This window comes from Phoca vitulina, unplaced genomic scaffold, assembly GCF_004348235.1.
Source record: "Phoca vitulina isolate PV1807 unplaced genomic scaffold, GSC_HSeal_1.0 scaffold17, whole genome shotgun sequence".
Classification (NCBI taxonomy): Eukaryota; Metazoa; Chordata; class Mammalia; order Carnivora; family Phocidae; genus Phoca; species Phoca vitulina.
This window is the reverse complement of record NW_022589720.1, coordinates 29,097,422-29,121,209: the sequence shown is the minus strand read 5'-3', so window position 1 is coordinate 29,121,209 and position 23,788 is coordinate 29,097,422. Positions and strand designations below refer to the sequence as shown.

Sequence of the window (23,788 nt, the reverse complement as noted above, 5' to 3'; positions counted from 1 at the left end):
AGTGTGGTTTTTGATTTGCATTTCTCTGATGATAAGTGATGTTGAGCATCTTTTCATGTGTCTGTTGGCTACCTGGATGTCTTCTTTGGAGAAATGTCTGTTCATGTCTTCTGCCTATTTTTTAACTGGATTATTCATTTTTTAGGTGTTAGGTTGTATAAGTTCTTCATATATTTTGGATACCAACCCTTTATTGGATAAGTCATTTGCAAATACCTTCTCCCATTCAGTAGGTTACCTTTAGTTTTGTTGATTCTTTTTTTTTTTAAAGATTTTATTTATTTATTTGACAGAGAGAAACACAGCGAGAGAGGGGAACACAAGCAGGGGGAGTGGGAGAGGGAGAAGCAGGCCTCCTGCGGAGCAGGGAGCCCGACATGGGACTCAATCCCATGGGACTTGATCTAGGTGTCTATTTTTGTGCCAGTGCCATACTATTTTGATGACTACAGCTTTGTAATATAAACTGAAGTCTGGAATTGTGATGCCTCCCACTTTGCTTTTCTTTTTCAAGACTGCTTTGGCTATTCAGGGTCTTTTGTGGTTCTATATAAGTTTTAGAGTTATTTGTTACAGTTATGTGAAAAATGTTGTTAGTATTTTGATAGAAATTGCATTAAATGTGTAGACTGCTCCAGGTAGTCTCAACATTTTAATAGTATGTTTTTCCAACCCATGAGCATGGAATGTCTTTCCATTTGTGTCATCTTCAATTTCTTTCAACAATGTTTTATAGTTTTAAATATAGGTCAGGGCACCTGCCTGGCTCAGTTGGTGGAGGGTGTAACTCTTGATCATGGGGTTGTGAGTTCAAGCCCTACGCTGGGTAAAGAGATTACTTAAAAATAAAATCTTAAAAAAGAAAGACTATAGGGCTTTCACCTCTGGTTAAGTTTATTCCTAGGTATTTTATTATTTTTGGTTAATTGTAAATAGGATTGCTTTAATTTCTCATTCTGTTGCTTCATTATTAGTGTACAGACACTGCAACAGATTTCTATACATTAATTTTGTATCCTGTGACCTTACTGAATTCATTTATCAGTTCTGGTAGTTTTCTGGTGGAGTCTTTATGGTTTTCTATATATAGTATTATGTCATCTGCAAATAGTGAAAGTTTTACTTCTTCTTTACCAATGTGGATGCTTTTATTTCTTTTTGTTTGTTTGTTTGATTGCTATGGCTAGGACTTCCAGTACTATGTTGAATAAACGTGGTGAGAGTGGACATCCTTGTCTTGTTCCTGACCTTACAGGGAAAGTTCTCAGTTTCTCCCCATTGAGTATGATGTTCATTCATGGCCTTTAATATGTCAAGGTCACTAGAAAATTTTAATACCCTGTAAAGTGAGCATTCCTATGATTTTGATTTTCAATAATACTATAGGGCAGACTTAGGACTCTTTATTGACTGGCCTTATAATTACATTAAAATCTTAACCCTTTATACCATAGACTACAATACCTTATATGATCTAGTCCCTGCCTTCCTCTCCAAATTCACTTCCTGTCATTCCTACCTTTCCTATCAACCTACAAAATGTCAACAAAACCAGACTTTCTGCCCCTCCAATATGCTCTAATACATTCCCTTCTTAAGGTCTTGAATTATTCTGCCATTCTGGCCTGGAAGGCTCTCTCTGCTGGGGCTGCCTCCTGTGCATCGTGTAATTCTCAACTAAAAGGTCACCTCCTCAGAAGCTTTCTCTGACTACTCTACATACAATAGACACTTCTACATTCTCTTTCTCTACCCTTCTGCTTTACTTTATTTTATTCTCAACACTTATTACTACATAAAACTATATTAATTTATTAGTGCATCTGTACCTTGTCTGTCTCCAAGCACTCACCTCCACTGAAATGTAAGCATCATGAAGGCAGAGACTTAGATCATATCCAGGAGTACCTGGCAAACAGTGAGCACACTGTATTTGTTGATCGAAATAGGTGTCTGGGCTGATGTCCCACAGCTTAGCCCATTACTAATTACTACCCTGAAAGTCAAAGGCCAAAAGAAAGTCACTCTAACTACAAACCATCTGAATTTATTAATGGTAGATTTTTCTAAAAGGTGGTAAAGAGGGGCACCTGGGTGACTCAGTCAGTTGAGCATCCACCTCTTGATTTCAGCTCAGGTCATATTCTCAGGTGGTGAAATCAGTGAGATCAAGCCCCACATCAGGCTCCACACTCAGTGCAGAGTCTGTCTGAGATTCTCTCTCTCCCACTCCCTCTGCCCCGCCCCCCGTGTATGGACACACTCTCTAAAATAAATAAATCTATAAATAAATAAACAAATAAATAAATAAAAGGTGGTAAAGAGTATGTATAATTGGGGTCTATGGTTAAACCCCACTGATCTTCATATAAAAGTATGGACAAAGCCCAATTTGTACAGTGTAAAAGGAAACTGGAGCACATTTTCAAAGGTACAATATACTAGAACATCAGTGACTGGGCACGGAACTGAAGACTTGCTCTTTCAAAGAATGGAATAAACTACACTTTATACCCAGTAAAGTGATGTCATGCATTAGAACTTTATCCAAACTATTGTTCAGATGTTTCTTTAAACCCTATACAAACCATTTAAATGTTTATTGTGGATCACTGGCCTGGGAATATAACATTCAAAGTTTCTCAAACTTATCTGACCACGGAATGCCTTTCTTTAAATTACTAATTTACATATCCTGGATATCCATTTGGGATAAGCTTCTCTAGAGGTCATAAAGTTATTGTGTTAGCAACCATGAGAGCCTACCACTTGGCATGATCCTTAGTAGTTTGGAGAACAAAAGTTTTGTTTTTTTTTTCCAATTGCTTTCTGCAGCAGAAGTTTTTAACCACAATAGCCTGGCTCCTCTATTCTTTAATAGTTGTTTTCTTCCAACACTTCTTTCAATTTATTTATTTTCTTATTTTACTACACTGTATAAAGTCTCTAAATCTACACTGCATAAAGGCTCTAAATAGTTGTGGGCATCTTTGTCTTTTTTTTTTTTTTTTCTTGTCTTTTTATTTAAATGCAAATAGCTCCAGCACTTCAATACATAATACAATATTTACTTTAAATTTTGGTAATTAATTTTTAACAGGTTTTGCTAATTTCTTCTTATTCCTATTTTACTTAGAACTTCAACTAGGAAAGACTACTAACTTTTATCAAATGTCAATGTTATCATATATTATATAACATCATGTGATTTGTAACTTTTCACTTATTTAATAATGAATTATGTTGAAAACTTCTTGATGGCAAAATTTCCGAATTGTAAAATATCCTTGCATTCCTAGAATAAACCTTACTCGGTCATGGGATCCTATTAATTTAGATTACCTGCTAAGTTTAATTCCTGAAGAAATCAGATACTTGATTTGCTGAAGTAAGGAATGTCACTTTAAACATACATAATTTAAGTTTTGGAAAGATATTAAGACAAAGATAAAAAAGAAATTAGAACTGCATAGTTCTATTTACCAGAAATTTTAATCAAATTGTATTATCCTGTTCCAGTCATATTCTGTATAGATACCCAAATTTTAGTTCCCTTTAGATCAAATTAATTTTTAAACTGTGGTATGGAAATGAAATTATGTCTTTTGTCTGTTATCCTAAAGATCAACTCCAGAAAACATAAACTATCCAAGAATGTGAACAGGAATTTTGAAGGTAAATGAGGCAAATTATAAATATCAGAAAGTAAAAAGATGAAACAAAATAACCTAAAAACAACAATCTTTTTTATCTAAAATATAGTGTTTCACCTAAATAACACCATCTATATTTTTTAATTTATAAGGTTTTCCATTGTAATTTATAATACTACAAATAGTGCATTCTTATGAACCACTTTGAATACTAAAAATTAATCATACAATATAACAATATAGGAAAAAGCTGCTCAAATATTCCCTGTAGTATTCTTGAGTCCTAGGCCAACAGATATAATGCTGAAGAATCTTAATAACCATTGAAACAATTTTTTCAGTTATTATTTCCAAAAAGCAATCACTTAAACAATAAACTTATATAAGGTATTATACTCAAATATCAATCTTTACCATAAAAAGTAACAAATTATTAGTCATAACTTCAAAGTCATTTGAGTCCACTTAATAGCATCAGTCTGATCCACTGATCTCCCTAATAAACTGTACTAGAATTTATACCAACTCTCTTTTTCATAGTTTCCATATTTATTTAAACAAACCTTATACTATCAGGTAAAATCAAAGTAAAGACCAAGAATAATGTAAACATCAGGATTCCTAATAATCTATCCCTACTTCACTGGCAAGTTTGTTACAATATAAATGTTAAAGAAAATATTGAAAGACGTGAATGTATTAGATGATTTATCAACAGTACTCACGCATCATTTGAGCAAGTCATAAATTCTCCCTTTATTTTGGGATGCCATGAACCAGTATGAAGCATTGCTGTATGACCCTTAAAAAATAAAAATATAGGAAAAAAGATAGTTTAAAAAGATTCTTAAAAATAAAGTGACCAGAAACCGACATATCATACTTTAAAGTAAATTTTTAGCCCTCCCAAGAGCACACTATTTTAATTACAAACATAGTATACTCTCCCAATTTTATTTCATAATATGCTTTGTTTATTTCACTTTGTTTAAATTCACTGTGTAACTCCCCTGCCTAGAAATTAACATAGCACTTACATAGAACAGGTGCTTCATAAGGAAGGAAATAGAAAGGAAACTGACAGCCTCTCTTTAGGAAACAATGGAAAAACCATAATAAGAGACAGATAGGCCCTACTTTAAAGACTCTCTTCTCAATGGAAAATAAGAATAGAAAGTATTTACAAATAATCAAGGCAAAAGCAAGAGGCTGAGGGAAAAAATCCACACTTCTTAAAAATGTGTCAATGATCTTAATTCTACATCTATAAGAATAAATATGTGAGAAAAGGAGAAATATCTTTAAAATGATTCAAGAAGATTAGCCCTACTAATTATAGAGCATAATATAAAAATACTGTAATTAAAACAATGTAATGTTGGTATACGAACTGACATACACACCAAATCAACCACAGAGTACATATGAAACATGAATATACATACACACTTCCTTCTAGGTGCAAAGTCGGCTAGAGTAATCTCATACAGTATGTTCAGATGGGGCAGAAAAGAGCCTAAAACCTAATAATGGCCAAATCTCTTATTCTGTAAGGGTCCAAAATAAAGCTTGCTGTAAGGAGCAAAATGTGCATATTTAAATGACTTAGAAGGAAAATAACTATAGCTCTCTGGAAAGAATGAATTGGAACTGGAGTACCCACATATAAACCTGAAGACCATCTATAGTCCAAATTGCCCACAATACCTCATACAGATCTGGCCAACTCCTGACAATCTGCTTATGTTGAGAGGCTACAAACAGGGACCAGAGATGTACAGCAGGGAAGCATGAACTGAAGTAATGGGACTAGATGGGAGGTTTGAGATTCCATTTTCTTTCCTGAGCTTAAGGTTGCATATTTAACTATCAACTTGACACTTGCATTTGCGTAGGCATTTCCAACGTAATAATAGGCCAACAGGGAAATCTTGATTCTTAATGTCCACTTCATTTGCAATCAACTTCTTCCATAGTTGCTAAAACTACAAACTTGGAGGTCATCCTTATATACTCCAACAACCATAAACCTAAAACCCCTCCCCACCGGAATTCAATCCCCTAGCTAGTCCTGTCAGTTCAGCCCAAAATACATTTTAAATCTATCCACTTTTCTCCTCATTCACTTCACCATTCTTACAGGAGCCAACATTACCTCATGCCTCTATGTCAGTTATTATACACTGTAACTGGTCTGACACTTGTCTCTCTACTTTTATTCTTGCCTCATGTGCTCCACCTAGCAATCAATACAGTCTTTTAAAAATATCCTTCTAGGGGAAAAATGAAGGGGGGGAAATCGGAGGGGTAGACGAACCATGAGAGACTATGGACTCTGAAAAACAAACTGAAGGTTCTAGAGGGGAGGCGGGTGGGGGGATGGGTTAGTCCGGTGATGGGTATTAAGGAGGACACGTACTGCATGGAGCACTGGGTGTTATACGCAAACAATGAATCATGGAACACTACATCAAAAACGAATGATGTACTGTGTGACTAACATAACATAATAAAATTAAATTAAATTTAAAAAAATAAAAAATAAAACAAAATAAAAAATAAAAAAAAATATATCCTTCTAGGGTGCTTGGGTGGCACAGTCGGTTAAGTGTTCAACTCTTGGTTCCGGCTCAGGTCATGATCTTGGGGTCGTGAGATCAAGCCCCGCATTGGAGTCAGCTTAGGACTCTCTCTCCCTCTCCATCTGCCCCCGCACCCTGCCAGTGCTCGCACTCTCTCTCTCAAATAAATAAACCTTTAAAAATATATATATTTATATACACACATATTTATACACACACACATAGAAGTGTACATATATACATACACTTCTAAAAATGCCAATGCTTATCGTCCTCCACTGGTTCTCAAGCCTCTTTACATAGTCTACAACAACTCGTTCTGGCTCTTGCTTTCTTTACAACCGCACTTACTTTGTGTTCCCTCTTCCCCAACAGGCACTAATCTACTGGCCTTCTTTCACTTCCTCTAATACATCCAGCTCTTTCCCCGCATCAAGGCCTTCTCACGTGCTTTTCCATTTGTGGGAAAGCTCTTTTCATTCCTCCAATCTCAGTTTATATAGTACTTATTCAAATAATACGACCTAGCCCTATATCTATGTATTTATGGCCCATTCTGTTGTTCTCCACCCAAGTATCTCCACCCAAGAACAACAGAATAATTACATAATTACAATAATTACAGTCACCACAATTTGTAATTCTATATCTATTAACTTATTAGATTTCTGAAACTGTTGTTTTGCATATTCAAAAACAAACAAATAAGGCTGAGAGGAACCTAAAATTCAATATAAGCAGAAACAAATGAACCCTACTGTATTTCAAATGAACAACAAACACACTGAAAGAATAAACAGAAGATAATAATCCAAGTAACTATACACTCTGTACTGGATTAAATGGTGGTCCCCCAAAAGATCTACTCATGTCCTCATCACTAGAAGCTGTGAATGTGACCTTAAAGAGTCAGAAGAGAAGACACAAAGAGGAAAAAGCTCTGTGAAGATGAGGCAGAGACTGGATTACGCGGCCACAAACCAAAGGAACACCGGGAATCACCAGAAGCTAGAATAGGCAAGGAAGGATTCCCCTAGAGCCACTGGAGGGAGCATGGCTGTGCTAATACCTTGATTCCAAGACTTCTGGCCTCCAGAACTATGCAAGAATTTCTGTTGTTTTAAGCTACCAAGTGTGTGGTAATTTATTACAGTAGTCTTAGAAAACTAATATATACTCTCAGGCTAAAGACCAAAAGAACTATAAATAAATATTGAATTCTAGTTAATACACTTGTTTCTTTTTTGCAGTGGTATGCGTTAAGAATTCTGGAACTGCTTTCATTACAATGAAGAATTAAGGAATTGAAGAAATACTTTTGAGGACAATGAATTTCTCCCTGTTGGAAAACGGAGTTATAAAAGTGGAAAGAAGAAAATCTAGAATGAACCCTATGGAATTTGACTGAAATCAGGGATTATCAATATGAACCCATGATTTCTAATAGGTAGATATAAATATAGGTGTATATGGATGTGTGTAAGTTATTCTTGAGCTTTGTATACTGCGAATGACTGGAAGCAATGATACCCCAGCCTAGCACAGAGATCCTGGTTTCTAAATTGCATTCTCCACTAAAAGGAAATAGGGCTCCTTGAAGAAATATTTGATTCTTGTTCATACAAGATGAACATGGAACATTTGGTTGTGCCAAAAAATAAGAAAGTGCAAAAATGATGGGGCTATGTTAAAGAATAAAGGCAGGTTGAGGGGCTTCTACTGGGACAATTAGGGCATCAAAATAAACAATGAAAGTAATGGATTATAAATGACTGACTAAACTAGGAACTCCTGGGTGTATATGAATAAATAAATAAGAGAAAGCTCCTCCTTGCAATAGGATGATAATAAATATAAAATGAATGATGGAGTTAGAAAAATCACCATTTTGTAATCATCACAGTAATAACTGATTCATGCAAGAATCATCAATGGATGCTAAAACTGTTGGAGAAAAGGTTGATAATGAACAGGGAGGGTATTTCCCTACTCTCAAAATCCCCCTGCAAATTACTTAATAAGTAGAAAGAGAAAACAGCAGGGAAGAGATCTGGTATTACACTACCTTAAACAAGTGATCAAATTAACATCGCCAATACTGGGATGTACTGGTATCATGTGCTTCCTGATATGAGGATGTTAAGAAGAACACAATAGCGTTTCTGTGACAGACTTTCTAAAAATGCATACCCAAACTCTAATGATGAGGAAAAACAGGCAAAATCAAATCCTATATCTGTTGTTATATATTTACAACTTCTACACAGTTATAAAATAAATGGCTTATAGTCTTCAAATATATCAAAGATTCTTTTTTTAAAAAAAAGGTAGAGGAACTATTCCCAATTAAAAAACAAAAAGGCAAGGGCGCCCGGGTGGCTCACTCAGTTAAGCATCTGCCTTTGGCTCAGGTCATGATCGCAGGGTCCTGGAATCAAGCCCCACGTCGGGCTCCTTGCTCAGCAGAGAGCCTTCCTCTCCCCCTCTCTCTGCCCCTACCCCCACCCTCATGCTTGCTCTCTCACTCTCCCCTCTTTCAAATAAATAAATAAAATCTTTAAAAAAAAAAAAAAAGGTACAACTACTAAGCTGGTGGGAATATAATTATAAAGGAGATTGTTGAGACAACTGTGGACTACGGATTAGATAACAGTATTTTATCAAGGTTAAATTCATGGTTATGTTAAAAAAATATAACATTATTAGGAAAACCACACTGAAGAATTTAGGAGTAAAGGAGCAAGATGGCTGCAACTTATTTCAAAAGTTGGGGAATATTACACACATAATTCGTATGTATGTGCATATACATATGTGAGTGGGGGGGAGATATATGAGTGTGGGGGAGGGAAAGAGGGACAGAGTTCATATTAGTTGCTGAAGGAAGTGCGGGGGGAATAAAGCAATGGGGCAAAATGTTAGCAACTGATGAATCCAGAAAAGGTGCATAAGGAAGTTCTATATACTATTCTTATAATTTTTCTGTAAACTTGAAATTATATCAAAATAAACGCTTAAAAAAATATTCTGGCTGCTCTGTGAAGAAAAGCCTGTTGCAAAGTCAAAACAGGAATTAAGAAGATAGTGCTGTGGTCCACACGAACACTGACAGTGGCTTGGACTAGGGTGCAGCACTGAAGTGTTCAGAGGTTAAGAAGATGTGGGATATGTTTTAAAGACAGAGACAAAGGTTTCCCTAAAAAACTGGGTCTGGGCTGTAACCACAGATGAAGGCAAAGTTTGCAAACTAAGCAACTGTGTTGTGTAAATGGTGACTATACAAATAACATGTCATTCTCTCTGGCCATGGAGAACATGAACTCTCTTTTCTATTTAGGAAATTCCCCCCATAACGATTCTTGGGGTAGAAGACAGAGACTGCCTCTCATAGAGAAGTGGAAAAGTCAGGTGCTAACTTTGTCAGCCTCCCTTATAGATGTGACACAGGAATGCAATCCAGCTCCAGCCATTGCATTCCCTTGAGCTGTAACTCATGGACAATGGAGTGCTAACTTTCCATGTTAGGCCATTTAGGGCACTATAACAAAAATACCATAAACTGAGTGGCTTATAAGCCATAAACATTTTTTTTCTCACCGTTCTGGAAGCTGGGAAGTTGAAGATTAAGGTGCCAGCAGATTTAGCATCTGAACTTCCTAGTTCACAGAGGCTGTCTTTTTGCTATAACCTCACATGGTGAAGGGGTAAGAAAGCTTTCTTCGGCCACTTTCACGGGGCAGTAATCCCATTCATGAGAGCTCCACGTTCATGACCTAATCACCTCCCAAAGGCCCCACCTCCTAATACCATCACCTTGGGGGTTACGATTTCACCATATGAATTCTGGAGAATATTCAGACCATAGCAGTCTCCTTAAGGGCAACAGTACCACACCTCCTGCAAGACAAAATTCCTGGTTCTTAAGAGGCAGTGGTACTCTGTGATATCCAATTTCTGGCAATGACCACCACAATTTTATCAGGCAGCCAGGTTTAGAGCATGGGTGGGGCATTGTTCCTGCATTGCACATCAAGTGTGGTTCACTAGACTTCTAGCATTCTCATTATGCATAAGTCAAGTACAGTAAGTTTTGTTGCACAAAGCCAAGAACAGGTACTGAAGTCCTAGCTCATAATTTTGATCAGAGAACTGGAGTGAATTAAAGTATGTTTTATAGGAGATTCCAATTTCACTCATGATGGAATACACACATTCTACCCCATCTCTCCATTTAATTACAACAAAAAATTCTGAACAAAATAAAGAAGGTAAGGAGCACCTGGGTGGTTCGGTCAGTTAAGCATCTGACTCTGATCTCAGCTCAGGTCTTGACCTCAGGGTTTTGAGTTCAAGTCCCACACTAGGCTCCACACTGGTCATGGAGCCTACATTTAATGAGAAGGGGCGGGGCAAGGCAAGGACAGGAGGGGAGGGGACGGGAGGGACGAAACTACCAGAAGACAATGAATAGTGAATAAGAGCAAGCAAAAAGGGTATAGAACCCAAGTCTTAAAGAGCAGTTGGGGGATGGTTTCTGCCTTCTGTATTTCTTGACTTGGGCTCTGGGGCAGTCCACAACTAACAACTGATAGCAAGAGCGGACAGAAAGTTCCAAAAAAAGGTTCCTCTCTCCAAGGCACGGGGTGGCAGATGGGTGGTGAAGGGCCTGTGGGACAAAGCTCTTGTGATCTGACCTACCCTATGCCAGCCAAGCACAAGTAACAAAGCTGCAAGTCTCTCCTCAGTGCTAGCACCAGAAATGGAAGAAGTCCTTTACAGGTCCAAGAACTATCGATTTCCCCCTTTCCACACCAGGCAAGTACTGGCTCTGGGTGGCACTTCTCATCTTCCCAACCAGCAGCAGTGGCTCTATGAGGCCATTACAGCAGACGAGTGCCAGCAACAAAACAGCAGTTGTCTTCTCAGTAACAGAAGCAGCCCTTCAGGGGGGATACTTGCTGACTCTCCTGACCCTATACCAGGAAAGAACCAGCAACAAAGAGGCATGGTGCCTAGTCCCCTGAACCACAAGCAACAATAACAGCAAACCCTGTGTGTCAGAACACTTTTGACACTCCGTGTTTTCTACTCGGCCAGTATTAGCAACAAAGCAGATAACCTACCAACATACGTAGAATAGAACACTTCTGATACTCAATGCTTTACATCAGGTAGCTACACTGCCTTTTCCCACCAACACATAGAAACAGCTGCTGCAGGTAGAGAAATTTTTATTTTTCCACCCCACTCCAGCTTTGCTTAGAGGCATAAGCTACATTTATGGGAACTGCTACATTGCATAAAAAGTGTCTGATTTTCTAAAGATTTATTTATTTATTTATTTGACAGAGACACAGCGAGAGAGGGAACACAAGCAGGGGGAGAGTGGGAGAGGGAGAAGCAGGCCTCCCACCAAGCAGGGAGCCCAATGTGGGGTTCGATCCCGGGACCCTGGGACCAAGACCCGAGCCAAAGGCAGACGGCCAACGACTGAGCCACCCAGGCGCCCCCAAAAATGTCTGATTTTCTAGCAAGAACATCAGAACAGAAAGCCCCTGCAAGAGAGTAAAGGGAAAATCATGGGGTGAAGGGGTAAGAAAGGTGGAGAAAAATACCCTTTAAATTTGTATACCTGCACTCATTCCTGAGGTGCACTGTGTGAAACCTACCAGAATTAACCTTAGAAAAGCAGTGAGAACTGAAGATGGTGTGGACTACCAGCCAGGGTCCACACGGGTCCCTGGGTAACATGCACATGGGGAAAACCAGAATAGCATACAAATGCTTTGGAAATTAATACTGCAAGGAAAAACAGCTCATAGGAAGCAGGTCAGGACTTAAGAGTCTAAAACTAATCAGGTTGACTCTCAGCTAAAAAAGAAACCACACACTCAGAAAAACAAACAAACAAACAAAAAAACCTAGCATTCTCCAGAGGTTTTGGACAGAACTAAGAATATCATAACACAATATTCAAAATGTCAAGGATACAATCCAAAAATAATCATACAAGGAACCAGGAAAACCTAACCAGCTCCCAAGAAATAAGATAAAAGATGCCAACCACAAAAGGATCCAAATGCTCTAATTATCAGAAAAAGACTTAAAATCAGCATTTATGACCATGATACATATAAGGAAAGTTAACACATTTGAAGCAAATGCAAAGATAGAAGTGCTCAGCAAAGAAAAACAAACTATTAAAAAAGGGATATCTGGTCATATTGAAAAATATAATAATGGAAATAAAAAATCCACTGGAAGGGCCCAATAATAGAATGGATATGAAAGAGGAAAGATTCAATGAACCTGCAGGCAGATCAATAGAAATAATTCAGTCTAAACAGGAAAAAAATGAGAAGAATCACAGAGAGCTACGAGACAATATCAAAAAATTTAGTACTCATGTTATATAAGACTTAGGAGAAGAGAGACAGGTGCAGACAAATATTTGAAGAAATAATGGCTAAAAATTTCCCAAAAATGGTGAAGGAGGTAAATTTACAGATCCAAGAACCTCAGTGAATGCCAAACAGGATGAACTAAATAAAAACAAAAATAGTAACTAAAAAAATTTTAAAGCTTACACCTAGACACATATTAAACTATTAAAAGCCAAAGATAAAAAAAATCCTAAACGCAAATATAAAAAAACAACACATTATATAACGAAAAACAAATACTTGAATTACTGCAGGGGACTCATCAAAAATAAAGCCAGAAGACAGCAGACCAACATTTTTAAAGTGCTGAAAGAAAAATACTTCTAAGTTAAATGTACAGAAAATGTACTTTAGGAATGAAGGTGAAATAAATACATTGTAAGATGAAAGAAAACTAGAGAATTTGTCACCTGATTTAAAAGAAATGTTACAGAAATTGAAAAAACTGATCATATATTTCATACGGAAATTCAAAGAATAGCCAAGAAAATTCGAAAATTCTTTTACTTCAAGAATACTTATTACAAAGTTGGACACCTACCTCACACCACACACAAAAATTAACTCCAAATGGATCAAGATCTGAATGTAAGGGCTAAAACTATAAAACTCTTAGAAGAAAACATATGCATAATTCTTCATGAGCATAGTTTAGGCAACAGCACTAAAGGCACAAAACAAAGGAAAAATTAAATTGAGCTTCATCAAAATTTAAAACTTTTGTGCTTCAAAGGACACCATCATAGGAAGCAGGTCATGAAAAGACAACCCAAAGAATGGGAGAAAATATTTGCAAATCATATATCTCATAAAAGACTAATAATCCAGAATATATGAACTTATAGAACTCAATGATAAAAAGACAACCCAATTTTAAAACACGCAAGGATTTGAACAGACATTTCTCTCAAAAAGATTTACAAATGGCTAATATATACACAAAAAGAAGTTCAACATAATTAACCATCAGGGAAATATAAATTAAAACCACAGAGACACCACTCCACACCCTCTGAAACAGTTATCATTAAAAACAAACAAACAAACAACAACAACAACAAAATGAGAAAATTACAAGCGTTGACAAGGATGTATAAAAACTGGAACCCTCACATACACTATTAGTGGGTATGTAAAATGTTACAGACACTTTGGAAAACAGTCTGTCAGTCCCTCAAAATGTTAACATAGAGTTACCATACGACCCAGAAATTCCACTCCTAAGTATACATCTAAGAGAAATGACAACATATCTCCACACAAAAACTTGTACATGAATGTTCATAGTAGCATTATTCATAATAGTAAAAAAAGTGGAAACAGCACAAAAGTCCGTCAACTGAAGAAGAGATAAATGTGGTATATCTGTACAATAGAATATTGTTTTTACAACAAACAGAAATTAAATATTGATACATGCCACAACATGAATTTTAAAAACATTATGCTAAGTGAAAGGTCCACATATTGTATGATTCCATTTACATGAAATATCCAGAATAGGCAAATCTAGAGAGACAGAAGTAGATTAGCAATTGCATAGGTCTTTGAGGTGTGGTAGAATTGAGGATGATGGGTGAATTTTATGGTATTCTATCTCAAAATTAAAAATTAAAAAAGACAGTCTAAAGTTCTTCAAGTGAAAGGGAAATGATAAGAGAATCACTGAACATACATGTTAAATGGGTGAATTTTATGGTATGTATATTCTATCTCAAAATTAAAAATTAAAAAAGAAAGTCTAAAATAAGTTCTTCAAGGAAAAGGGAAAGGATAACAAAGAGAAACCTGGAATATAAGCAATGAAGAGACAACAAAAGAAAGGGTAAATATCTGAGTAAGTAGAACAATATGTTTCACCCTTAACTAATTAAAAACAAAAATTATCATTGCCTGATGGGATTTTCAATGTATGTAAATGTAACACATATAACAACTACATCGGGATTGGAGGAAGAGCCTATGTGGTTGCACAATTCCTATTTTATACTTGAAATAGTAAAATATTAATTCTAAGTAGAGTATATAAAATTTAAAATATATTTTTATAGTTCCCTAAAGCCACCACTTAAAAAACTATACAAAGAGACATAATTAAAATCTAACAGGTAAATAAAAATGAAATTCTAAAAATGCTCAGATAGGGCGCCTGGGTGGCTCAGTTGGTTAAGTGACTGCCTTCGGCTCAGGTCATGATCCTGGAGTCCCTGGATCGAGTCCCGCATCGGGCTCCCTGCTCGGCAGGGAGTCTGCTTCTCCCTCTGACCCTCCCCCCTCTCATGTACTCGCTCTCTCTCATTCTCTCTCTCTCAAATAAATAAATAAAATCTTAAAAAAAAAAAAAAAAAAAATGCTCAGATAATTTAAAAGAAGTCAGGAAAGATGAAGCAGAGAACAAAGAACAGAAAGAAGCAAAAATAGGGTGCCGGGGTGGCTCAGATGGTTAAGCATCTGCCTTCAGCTCAGGTCATAATCCCAGGGTCCTGGGATCGAGTCCCGCATCGGGCTCCCTGCTCAGCGGGGAGCATGCCTCTCTCTCTCTCTCTCTCTCTGTCTCTTATGAATAAATAAATAAAATCTTTAAAAAAAAAAAAAAGAAAGAAAGCAAAAATAATGAAATGGTAGAATTAAATCCAACCATATCAATAATTACATTAAACTTAAATGAGCTAAGTACACCAATTAAAAGACAGTGATTACCATTATACATTAAAAAGCAAGACCCAACAATACACTTCTTTCAAGAATCCAACTTGAAATATAATGATATAGAAAGGTTAAAAATAAAGAACTGAGAAAGATCTAGAAGCACCTTGACTCAGAGCCCTGAACAGAATAGCCTTTGCTGTTCCTCTTTCTGCATGGCCCCTTCTCAGATATCTGTGTGGCTGGCTCCCTCGTGGATCCTTCATCCAGGTCTCAGCCTGAATGCCACCTGCTCAGAGAGGCCACACTGACTACTCTATCTACAAGCCCCTAGTCACTCTCCATCCCCTTAATTGGCTTCATTTTAATTCATAGTACTTACTACTCTCTGATTTTGTGATATATATTTTTGCATATTTACAATGTCTCCCCACTGGCATATAAATTTCATGACGGCTTAATCTAGCAGACATTCAATAAATGTTGTTGAACACGGGGCGCCTGGGTGGCTCAGTCGTTAAGTGTCTGCCTTCGGCTCAGGTCGTGATCCCAGGGTCCTGGGATCGAGCCCCACGTCGGGCTACCTGCTCCGCGGGAAGCCTGCTTCTCCCCCTCCCACTCCCCCTGCTTGTGTTCCCTCTCTCGCTGTGTCTCTCTCTGTCAAATATATAAATAAAATCTTTTTAAAAATAAATAAATAAATAAATGTTGAATAAATGAATACAGAACAAAATATACCAAGCAAACAATAATTTTTTAAAAACTTGAGTGAATATATTAATATCACACAAGGTTGACATCAGAAGATGAAAAATCACAAGAGATAAGGAGGGACATTATATAATGATAAAAGGATCAATTCACCAAAAAAACATAGCAATTATAAGTGTATATGCACCTATGGGGTGCCTGGGTGGCTTAGTTGCTTAAGCATTCAACTCTTGATTTGGCTTAGGTCACAATCTCAGGGTCGTTAGGTCATGATCTCAGAGTTATGAGGTTGGGCCCTGAGCCAGGCTCTGTGCTCAGCACGGAGTCTGCTTGAGATTGTCTCCATCTCACTCTGCCCCTCTCCCCACTTGTGCACTCTCTGAATGAATGAATACATAAATAAATAAATAAAGTCTTTTAAAAAAAGAAAAGCTAAAGCAAGTCTCTATAATTAAAGCATCCACCTTAAAATATTAGAAATTAGAAAACTACGAAAAACAAGCAAAAGGAAAGAAAGCATAAGAACAGAAATCAATGTTGAAAACAGAACTACAGCAGAGAAATACAAATGAATGAGATAAATTGAAAACTTCTAGCCAGACCAAAAAAAAGAGAAACATAAATTGCCAACATCAGGAAAAAATATATGAGCAATGACCCTAAAGAAATATTACTAAAAATTCTATGTACATGAATTTGCTAATTTAGAGGAAATGGACCAATTCCATGAAAGTCATAAACTATCATAACTCAACCCAAGAACAAAGAAATAACATGAATAGTTCTATACTTATTAAATAAATGGAATTCATAGTTTAAATTTTCTGGAAAAAAGGGAAAAGAAAACTCCAGGCTACACTGGCAAATTCTACTAGGCGTTTTTAAGTGATACCATTTATAATGGCTTAAAAAAATGAAATTTTTAAGGATAAATTAAGTATGAATTTAATGAAATCTGTTCAGGAGCTCTATGTTAAAAACTGTAAAACTTGAATAAAAGAAAAAAAAGACCTAAATAAATGAGAGATATATTGCTGTTGGTGAACTGAAAGATTCCATATAGTTAAGATACCAATTCTCTCCAAATGACCTTTCTTTAACTTTAATTTTTTTTTAATTTTTTTTTCAGAGACAGAGAGAGAAAGAGAGAGAGTGAGCGCTCGAACAGGGAGTGGCGGGGAGGGCAGGGGGGAGAGAGAGAGAATCTTAAGCAGGCTCCACACCCAGCACAGAGCCCAACATGGGGCTCCATCCCACTACCCTGAAATCATGACCTGAGCCAAAATCAAGAGTCAGACACTTAACTGATGGAGCCACCCAGGCACCTCTCCAAATAATCTTTAGATTCAAAATAATTTCAAACAAAATCCTAGCAGGATTCTTTGTATGTATAGACAGGATAATTCTAAAATGTATGTGAAAAAGTGAAGAAACTAAAAGGGCCCAATATCAAAACTACAGTGAGATACCTCACACCTGTCAGAATGGCTTAAATCAACAACACAAGAAACAACAGGTGTTGGCGATGATGAGGACAAAAAGGAACCCTCGTGCACTATTGGTGGGAACGCAAACTGGTGCAGCCACTCTGGAAAACAGTATGGAGATTCTTCAGAAAGTTAAAAATAGAACTATTCTATGATGCAGCAATCGTACTACTGGGTATTTACCCAAAGAATACAAAAATACTAATTTAAAGGGATCCATGCATTCCTTTTACAACAGCCAAATTATGGAAGCAGTGCAAGTGTATTGATGAATGTATTGATGTGTTGATGAATGGATCAAGAAGAAGTGGTATGTATATATATATATTATTCAGCCATAAAAAAGAATGAAATCTTGCCATATGTAAGGACATGGATAGAGCTAGAAAGTATCATGCTAAGTGAAATAAGCCAGTCAGAGAAAGACAAATACCATATGATTTCACTTATATGTGGAATTTAAGAAATGAAGCAAATGAGCAAAGGAGAAAAAAAGAGAGAGAGAATGAGAAACCAAGAAACAGACCCTTAATTATAGAGAACAAACTGATGGTTACCAGAGGGGAGGTGGGTGAGGGAAGGGTGAAATAGGTGATAGGGATTAAGGAGTGCACTTGTCATGACAAGCACCAGGTGATGTATGTAGATGAATCACTATATTGTACACCTGAAACTAATATAACACTGTATGATAACTGTAATTAAAAGCTTTTTTTTTAAGGGCGCCTGGGTGGCTCAGTTGGTTGAGCGACTGCCTTCGGCTCAGGTCATGATCCTGGAGTCCTGGGATCGAGTCCCGCATTGGGCTCCCTGCTCAGCAGGGAGTCTGCTTCTCCCTCTCCCGCTCCCCCCTCTTGTGCTCTCTCTCTGTCTCACTCTCTCTCTCAAATAAATAAAAATCTTTAAAAAAAAAAAAAAAAGCTTTTTTTTTAAAAAGAAACTAAAATAGCCCAATTTGAGACAAAGAACAAAGTGACACCGACAAATTTTTTTGAAGATTTTATTTATTTATTTGAAAGAGAGAGAGAATGAGCAGGGGGAGGGGCAGAGGGAGAGAGAAGCAGATTCCCCACTGAGCAGGGAGCCCAACTAGGGACACGATCCCAGGGTCCTGGGATCACGACCTGAGCCGAAGGCAGACGCTTAACCACCCAGGCACCTGAACACACCACCGAATTTTAAGACATACTAAAAAGATGCAATAATCAAGGCAGTATGGTATTAGTGAAAGGATATTGACATAGCTATAGAAGAGGATAGAGAGTCTCAAAGTAGAAGCCTAAACTGCCTTGGCTTCCTCAGTCTTGCAGACTCCTCCACACCTGCTGCACTCTCCTCTGCCTAACTGAACTCCATCTTCACTGACATCTCTGCCTGGCCCTATAATCTAACACATAGTCTGCTTACATCCCAGTCAGTTCCCATGTACCATTTTCCTCTCCCACTCCCAGACTCAGGGATTCTACAGATGGATGCTGCTCAGTCTAGTTCTTGGACTCTCACTTCCAGTACTTTGTCCGAGCAACAACCCAACAACTCACCAAGACCATTCAGGTCTTGAAGGCAAGCCCCAGAAAATAGGGTTCTTTACTGGTATTTGTTGATTAGAGTTGAAATAGCATCTTGGAATATAAAGGATATTTTTAAGAGGACCAAAAGAAAATGATCCCTATTACAGAAGACATTAAGATCCAAAGGATATGTGGGCACCTTAACTGCTGAGTACCTAGAATATGAACACAAGGAGGTTAAACTGTAAAAAATCTACAAGACTGTGAATGTTGTTTCTTGTTTGTAAGATAGGAGCATGACAAAGGCAATGGGAATGTTAAGTACCCTTGTGTTAAAACAGTGACCAAAATTAGTCATAACAAAAATCAAGTTCAACTAAGGATTCTTAAATGGATCTAAACAGATTCAGTACCGTGGCTAACATTAGCGGAAAAAATTTTAAAGTGACACCTACTAAAGAACAGCCAGTGACTAAAACAGCTTTTCATCAAATAAACTAGTTTTTCTCTCTTCCTCCCTTATCTAAACATAGGCACTCCTGAAAAAAATCCCTTTATTTAACAGCCTTAACTGGAAATAGCCTGGAAGAATTAAGCATCCATTTGTTTCTCATAAATGTTATCCTCTCCCTAAAGAGAGGACATTACTGAACCATGATCGATACTGGTGTCCTCTAAACACACACACACACACACACACACACACACACACACACACAGATGGGGCGGGGGCGCAGCGCAACGCGTGCTGATTTGTACTAATCTACACATACTCTCGTGGCTGCCACATGACAAGAACTGGAAAGAGCCGCTCTGATGCAGTGCCATCTGTGGTCACTGAATGAGGTGAGGCTCTGTGACCCACCCAAATGAAAGTGGCCATGTCTTTGGCATGGTGAGCTAGCTAACAGAGGCAACACACATGATGAGATGAAATGCAGCAGAGAATACAGTGTGAACTTGGATCCAAAAGTCCTTCTTACCCGGAGTCCGTTCTTTGGCTGTTAGGAATCACAAAAGTTCCTAAAATTGTCAGCAAAGTTTTGTGTGCATACATTTTGCTGCAGAAAATGTTCACAGCTTTAGTACAGGAGTTGGCGAACTTTTTCTCTAAAGGGCCAGATAATGAGTATTTTAAGCTTGACAGGCCACGTGGTCTCTGCTGCAACTATTCAACTCTACCACTGGAGCACAAAAGCAGCCCCAGACAATAGTAAATGAACAGGCATGGCGGTTTCCAATAGAACTTTTATTTACAAAAACAGAGTGCAGGCTGGTTTGGCCCACAGGCTGTAGTTTGCCGATCCCTGTTGTAATCCATCCACACTCTTAGTCATTTCCTTCTATGAATCAAAGACTCTGAAGTCCAAGTTTTTCTAATTTCTGAGTGATTTTAAAATCCATTTGAATACATTGAAGAGATAAATTCATTCTTCTGTGATCTACTCAACTCCAACGACCTCTTCCAATATATTTCAGCAGCCCCAACTACAGCTAACTCTGCCATTACCACAAATAGTTACTTTTCTGAAACCATGAATTTCCAGTATTTATTGATTTAACAAATATTTTTCAGCTGATATGTTCTGGGCTCTATATATTCCATTTACTGGTCACATAACCTCCTATCTTCCAGTTCTTCAACCTTCTTTATTTTCATTCATCCACTCCTTAAGCATAAACCTGAAAGTCCTTTTGCTTTACCTACAATGAACAACTTTTATTCTGGAATAACTCCCTCCTCCTCATCACTGTATTCCATTCAAACACCCAGGCTCCTGAATAAGACTCAAGAACATCATACAAATATGCAGAATGACTGTCTCTGCAAATTTACATTCTACAGCCCTTAGTGCTCCCATAGTTCTTCTAGTCATTTTTCTCTCACAACCGTCAATAGCTATTCTAAGTCTTTACTATCTTACTGAAGGCTTCACCTCAACATCTCCCAACACAAAATTAGTGACTCTTCCAGCAGATGGTGACACTTTCAGTTTCCTACCTAAGACCCACAATCTATAAACATATCTGGATATGAGCCCTCTACAATCCCTCTATTCCCAGTGTAAATATATTCCGTCCTCCCACTGGAAGCCAACTCTTGCTCTTCTGTGTGATCACAATCACTACAACCTCCTCATGGACTTGCATTATTACTTAGTATGTGTGGTTTTTGCAGAACTATATTAGTTATCCATGCTGTGTAACAAATCACCACAAACTTAACTAATAAATTGGAGGTGGCCTAAGACACTAACAGTTTTGGAGGTCAGAAGTCCATCACAAAGTAACTGGTTTCTTTGCTTAGGGTCTCATAGACTGAAATCAGGATCATGGTAGGGCTGCGTTCCTCTCTCAAGGTTCGGGGTAGGAATCTGCTTCCAAGTTCACTGAGGTCACTGGCAGAATCCAAGTTCCTTGTAGTTTTAGGACTGAGATGCCCATTTCCTTGCTGTCAGCTAGAGGCTGCTCTCAGTGATTAGAAGCTGTGTGCCTTCCTTACCACACGGATTCCTCCATCTTCAAAGCCAACAAATGAGAAGCTTTCTCATGTTTAATCTAAATTAGACAAAAGCTATGCCTGCAAATCTTTGCAAAATAATCCCCTTTATCTGTAACTCCTGTTGAAATGGCTAAGGAGTAATATTCTTAAGCTTCCTAGAGGTCACCTGGCTTGGTTGAGAAAATCTATGAAGCATACATTAATTTCTTGAAAAAGCCTTCAGTGTAACTGAATAATCTGACCTTATGATCTTTCTGAGGTTGTAGCAAAAGGTTGTATGTACGCTCTTGGTTTCTTCTCTGAACCACATTTTTGGAAGCAATTTCTTCATTTTAACATTATTTGCCATCTAAGATAGGCTCAAAATTAACTAAATCATCTAGTCCTGGTTCCCTTTTAATAAAACGTCTTTCAATTTAACTTTATTCTCTCATATTTTCCTATAAGCAGCAAGAAGAAATCAGGCAGTACCCTCAACACTTTGTTCAGAAATTGCCTTAGCTACATACCCAATTTCATCAAGTAAGTTCTGCTTACAACTTCAAAGCCAGAAACAGAGACTCTCCCCTCAAGTCAAATCCCTCCCACACTTCACATCTCTTTTGCCAGGAAAGGCTCAATCCCTCTAAGGGCCCACCTGATTAGCTCAAACCACTGAAGATAATCTTTCTTTCTTAACTGTGCCATACAATATAACCTAATCATAGGAGTACTGCATCCTGCTCATAGTTCACATCCACACTCAAGGGGAGGAGCAGAGAATCTTGGGTGCCCTCTTAGAATTCTGCCTACAACCAGGACTAGGAGTGTAGCAATTCTGAAACTACTTTCTATGAATGGTAGCAATGAACAAATGAATGAAAGTAGTGATGATGCTGGAGACCAAACTTCTCACTGTTGAAGAAGTGAAATACAAATATGGAATGGAGAAAGGCTAGGAAGTTAGATTAGGATTACTGGATGTATCAGTGTGAACTCATGATTTTACACACACACACACACACACACACACACACATAGTTGGTTGATCTCCCATTCCAGCTCGCTCTCCTGAAACAGTCTAGAAGCAATGACACCCCAGCATCAGTGAACATACCCAGGGCCCAGATCCAGATTTGTAAACAGAATTCTCTATTAAAAGGAGCCATGGATCAATGGAGAAATGGGTAACATCAGAGCAGGAAAAGTACAAGATGAGCCAAGAACATTTTGTTGTACCAGAATGTAAGAAATCATCCCCAAAGTGTTGGGGATATGTCAAAAGGACAGAAACCAGTGTTAGGGAGTTTCTATTAGATAAAAAGCTCTGAAAATATTCAGAAATTGGAAAGAAACACAATGTACTTCCAATCACCGTACTTTTTAGAGTTTATATTTGTGGTTAAAACCATCAGTTAAAACTGCTTTCAGAAACAAAACTATACCTAGAATTCACAGTTTAAAATGTTTTACTTCTTAGGAAACAGGATTTACCATTAAAAGGATATGACTAATATGTTCATCTCCAAATTTGCAATAGCAAATTTTTGGAGTGGCTGGATATCAGAATAGCTTTATTTATATTTGAATAGTTCACATAGTTATTTGAAAACATGTTTTTCCTGTAATTATTTATAAAGCTTCTAATTTCCATAATTACAGTACATTCGTGGAGAAATTGTCCAGTTAAAGGTCCAAGGATTCTAGGGTCCCCTGAGCCCGTCCTTTCCCAATTTCATCATGTAGTTAAGAAAGAAATGTAACAGAATTGTTTTGATGTTGAAAAGAAAAGGGTTGAAGACAATCCAAAGGAAATTCACTTAACAATATCAACCCGAGATGAATTGATAAAAGGAAGTTTAATAAATGAAATTATAAGATCATAATCATGGGCATTCACTTATTAATAATCTATGAAAACACTTTTTAATTTAACTTAATACTGATTTGTTATGGAGTTTTGATGTATACGAATACTTCTCAGTGAAGAATCAAAATTTAATAGTCACACATTTGTGGGCTCTAGGCCAAAGAGCCCCAATCTGAATCTCAGGCAAAGTGTGTAAGACTTCAAAGTAAGAAAGGAAAACACTCTCTGATTGGAAGTAATGTACCAATATTCTGGTTTAAAATAAATGAGTTTTAGATGACAATATAACTACAGATTTTAAAGTATGCTTTTGAATAGCTTAAAGGTTGATTCCTGCTTATCCTTGTCCTACTTCCCTAATGTTAAAAAAAGAGAGAGAGAGAGACAACAGGCCCAAAATGGA

General features: G+C 37.3%; 1 protein-coding gene across 1 annotated transcript in view; it reads right to left on the bottom strand.

Annotated features, from left to right (window-relative positions):
• Positions 1–23,788, bottom strand: part of WDR70 (WD repeat domain 70) — a 353,255-nt gene that overhangs the window by 237,985 nt on the left and 91,482 nt on the right. The window contains exon 9 of the mRNA XM_032415162.1: positions 4,379–4,455. Within this exon, the coding sequence (XP_032271053.1) occupies positions 4,379–4,455 (77 nt within the window). The remainder of the gene's footprint in view (positions 1–4,378; positions 4,456–23,788) is intronic.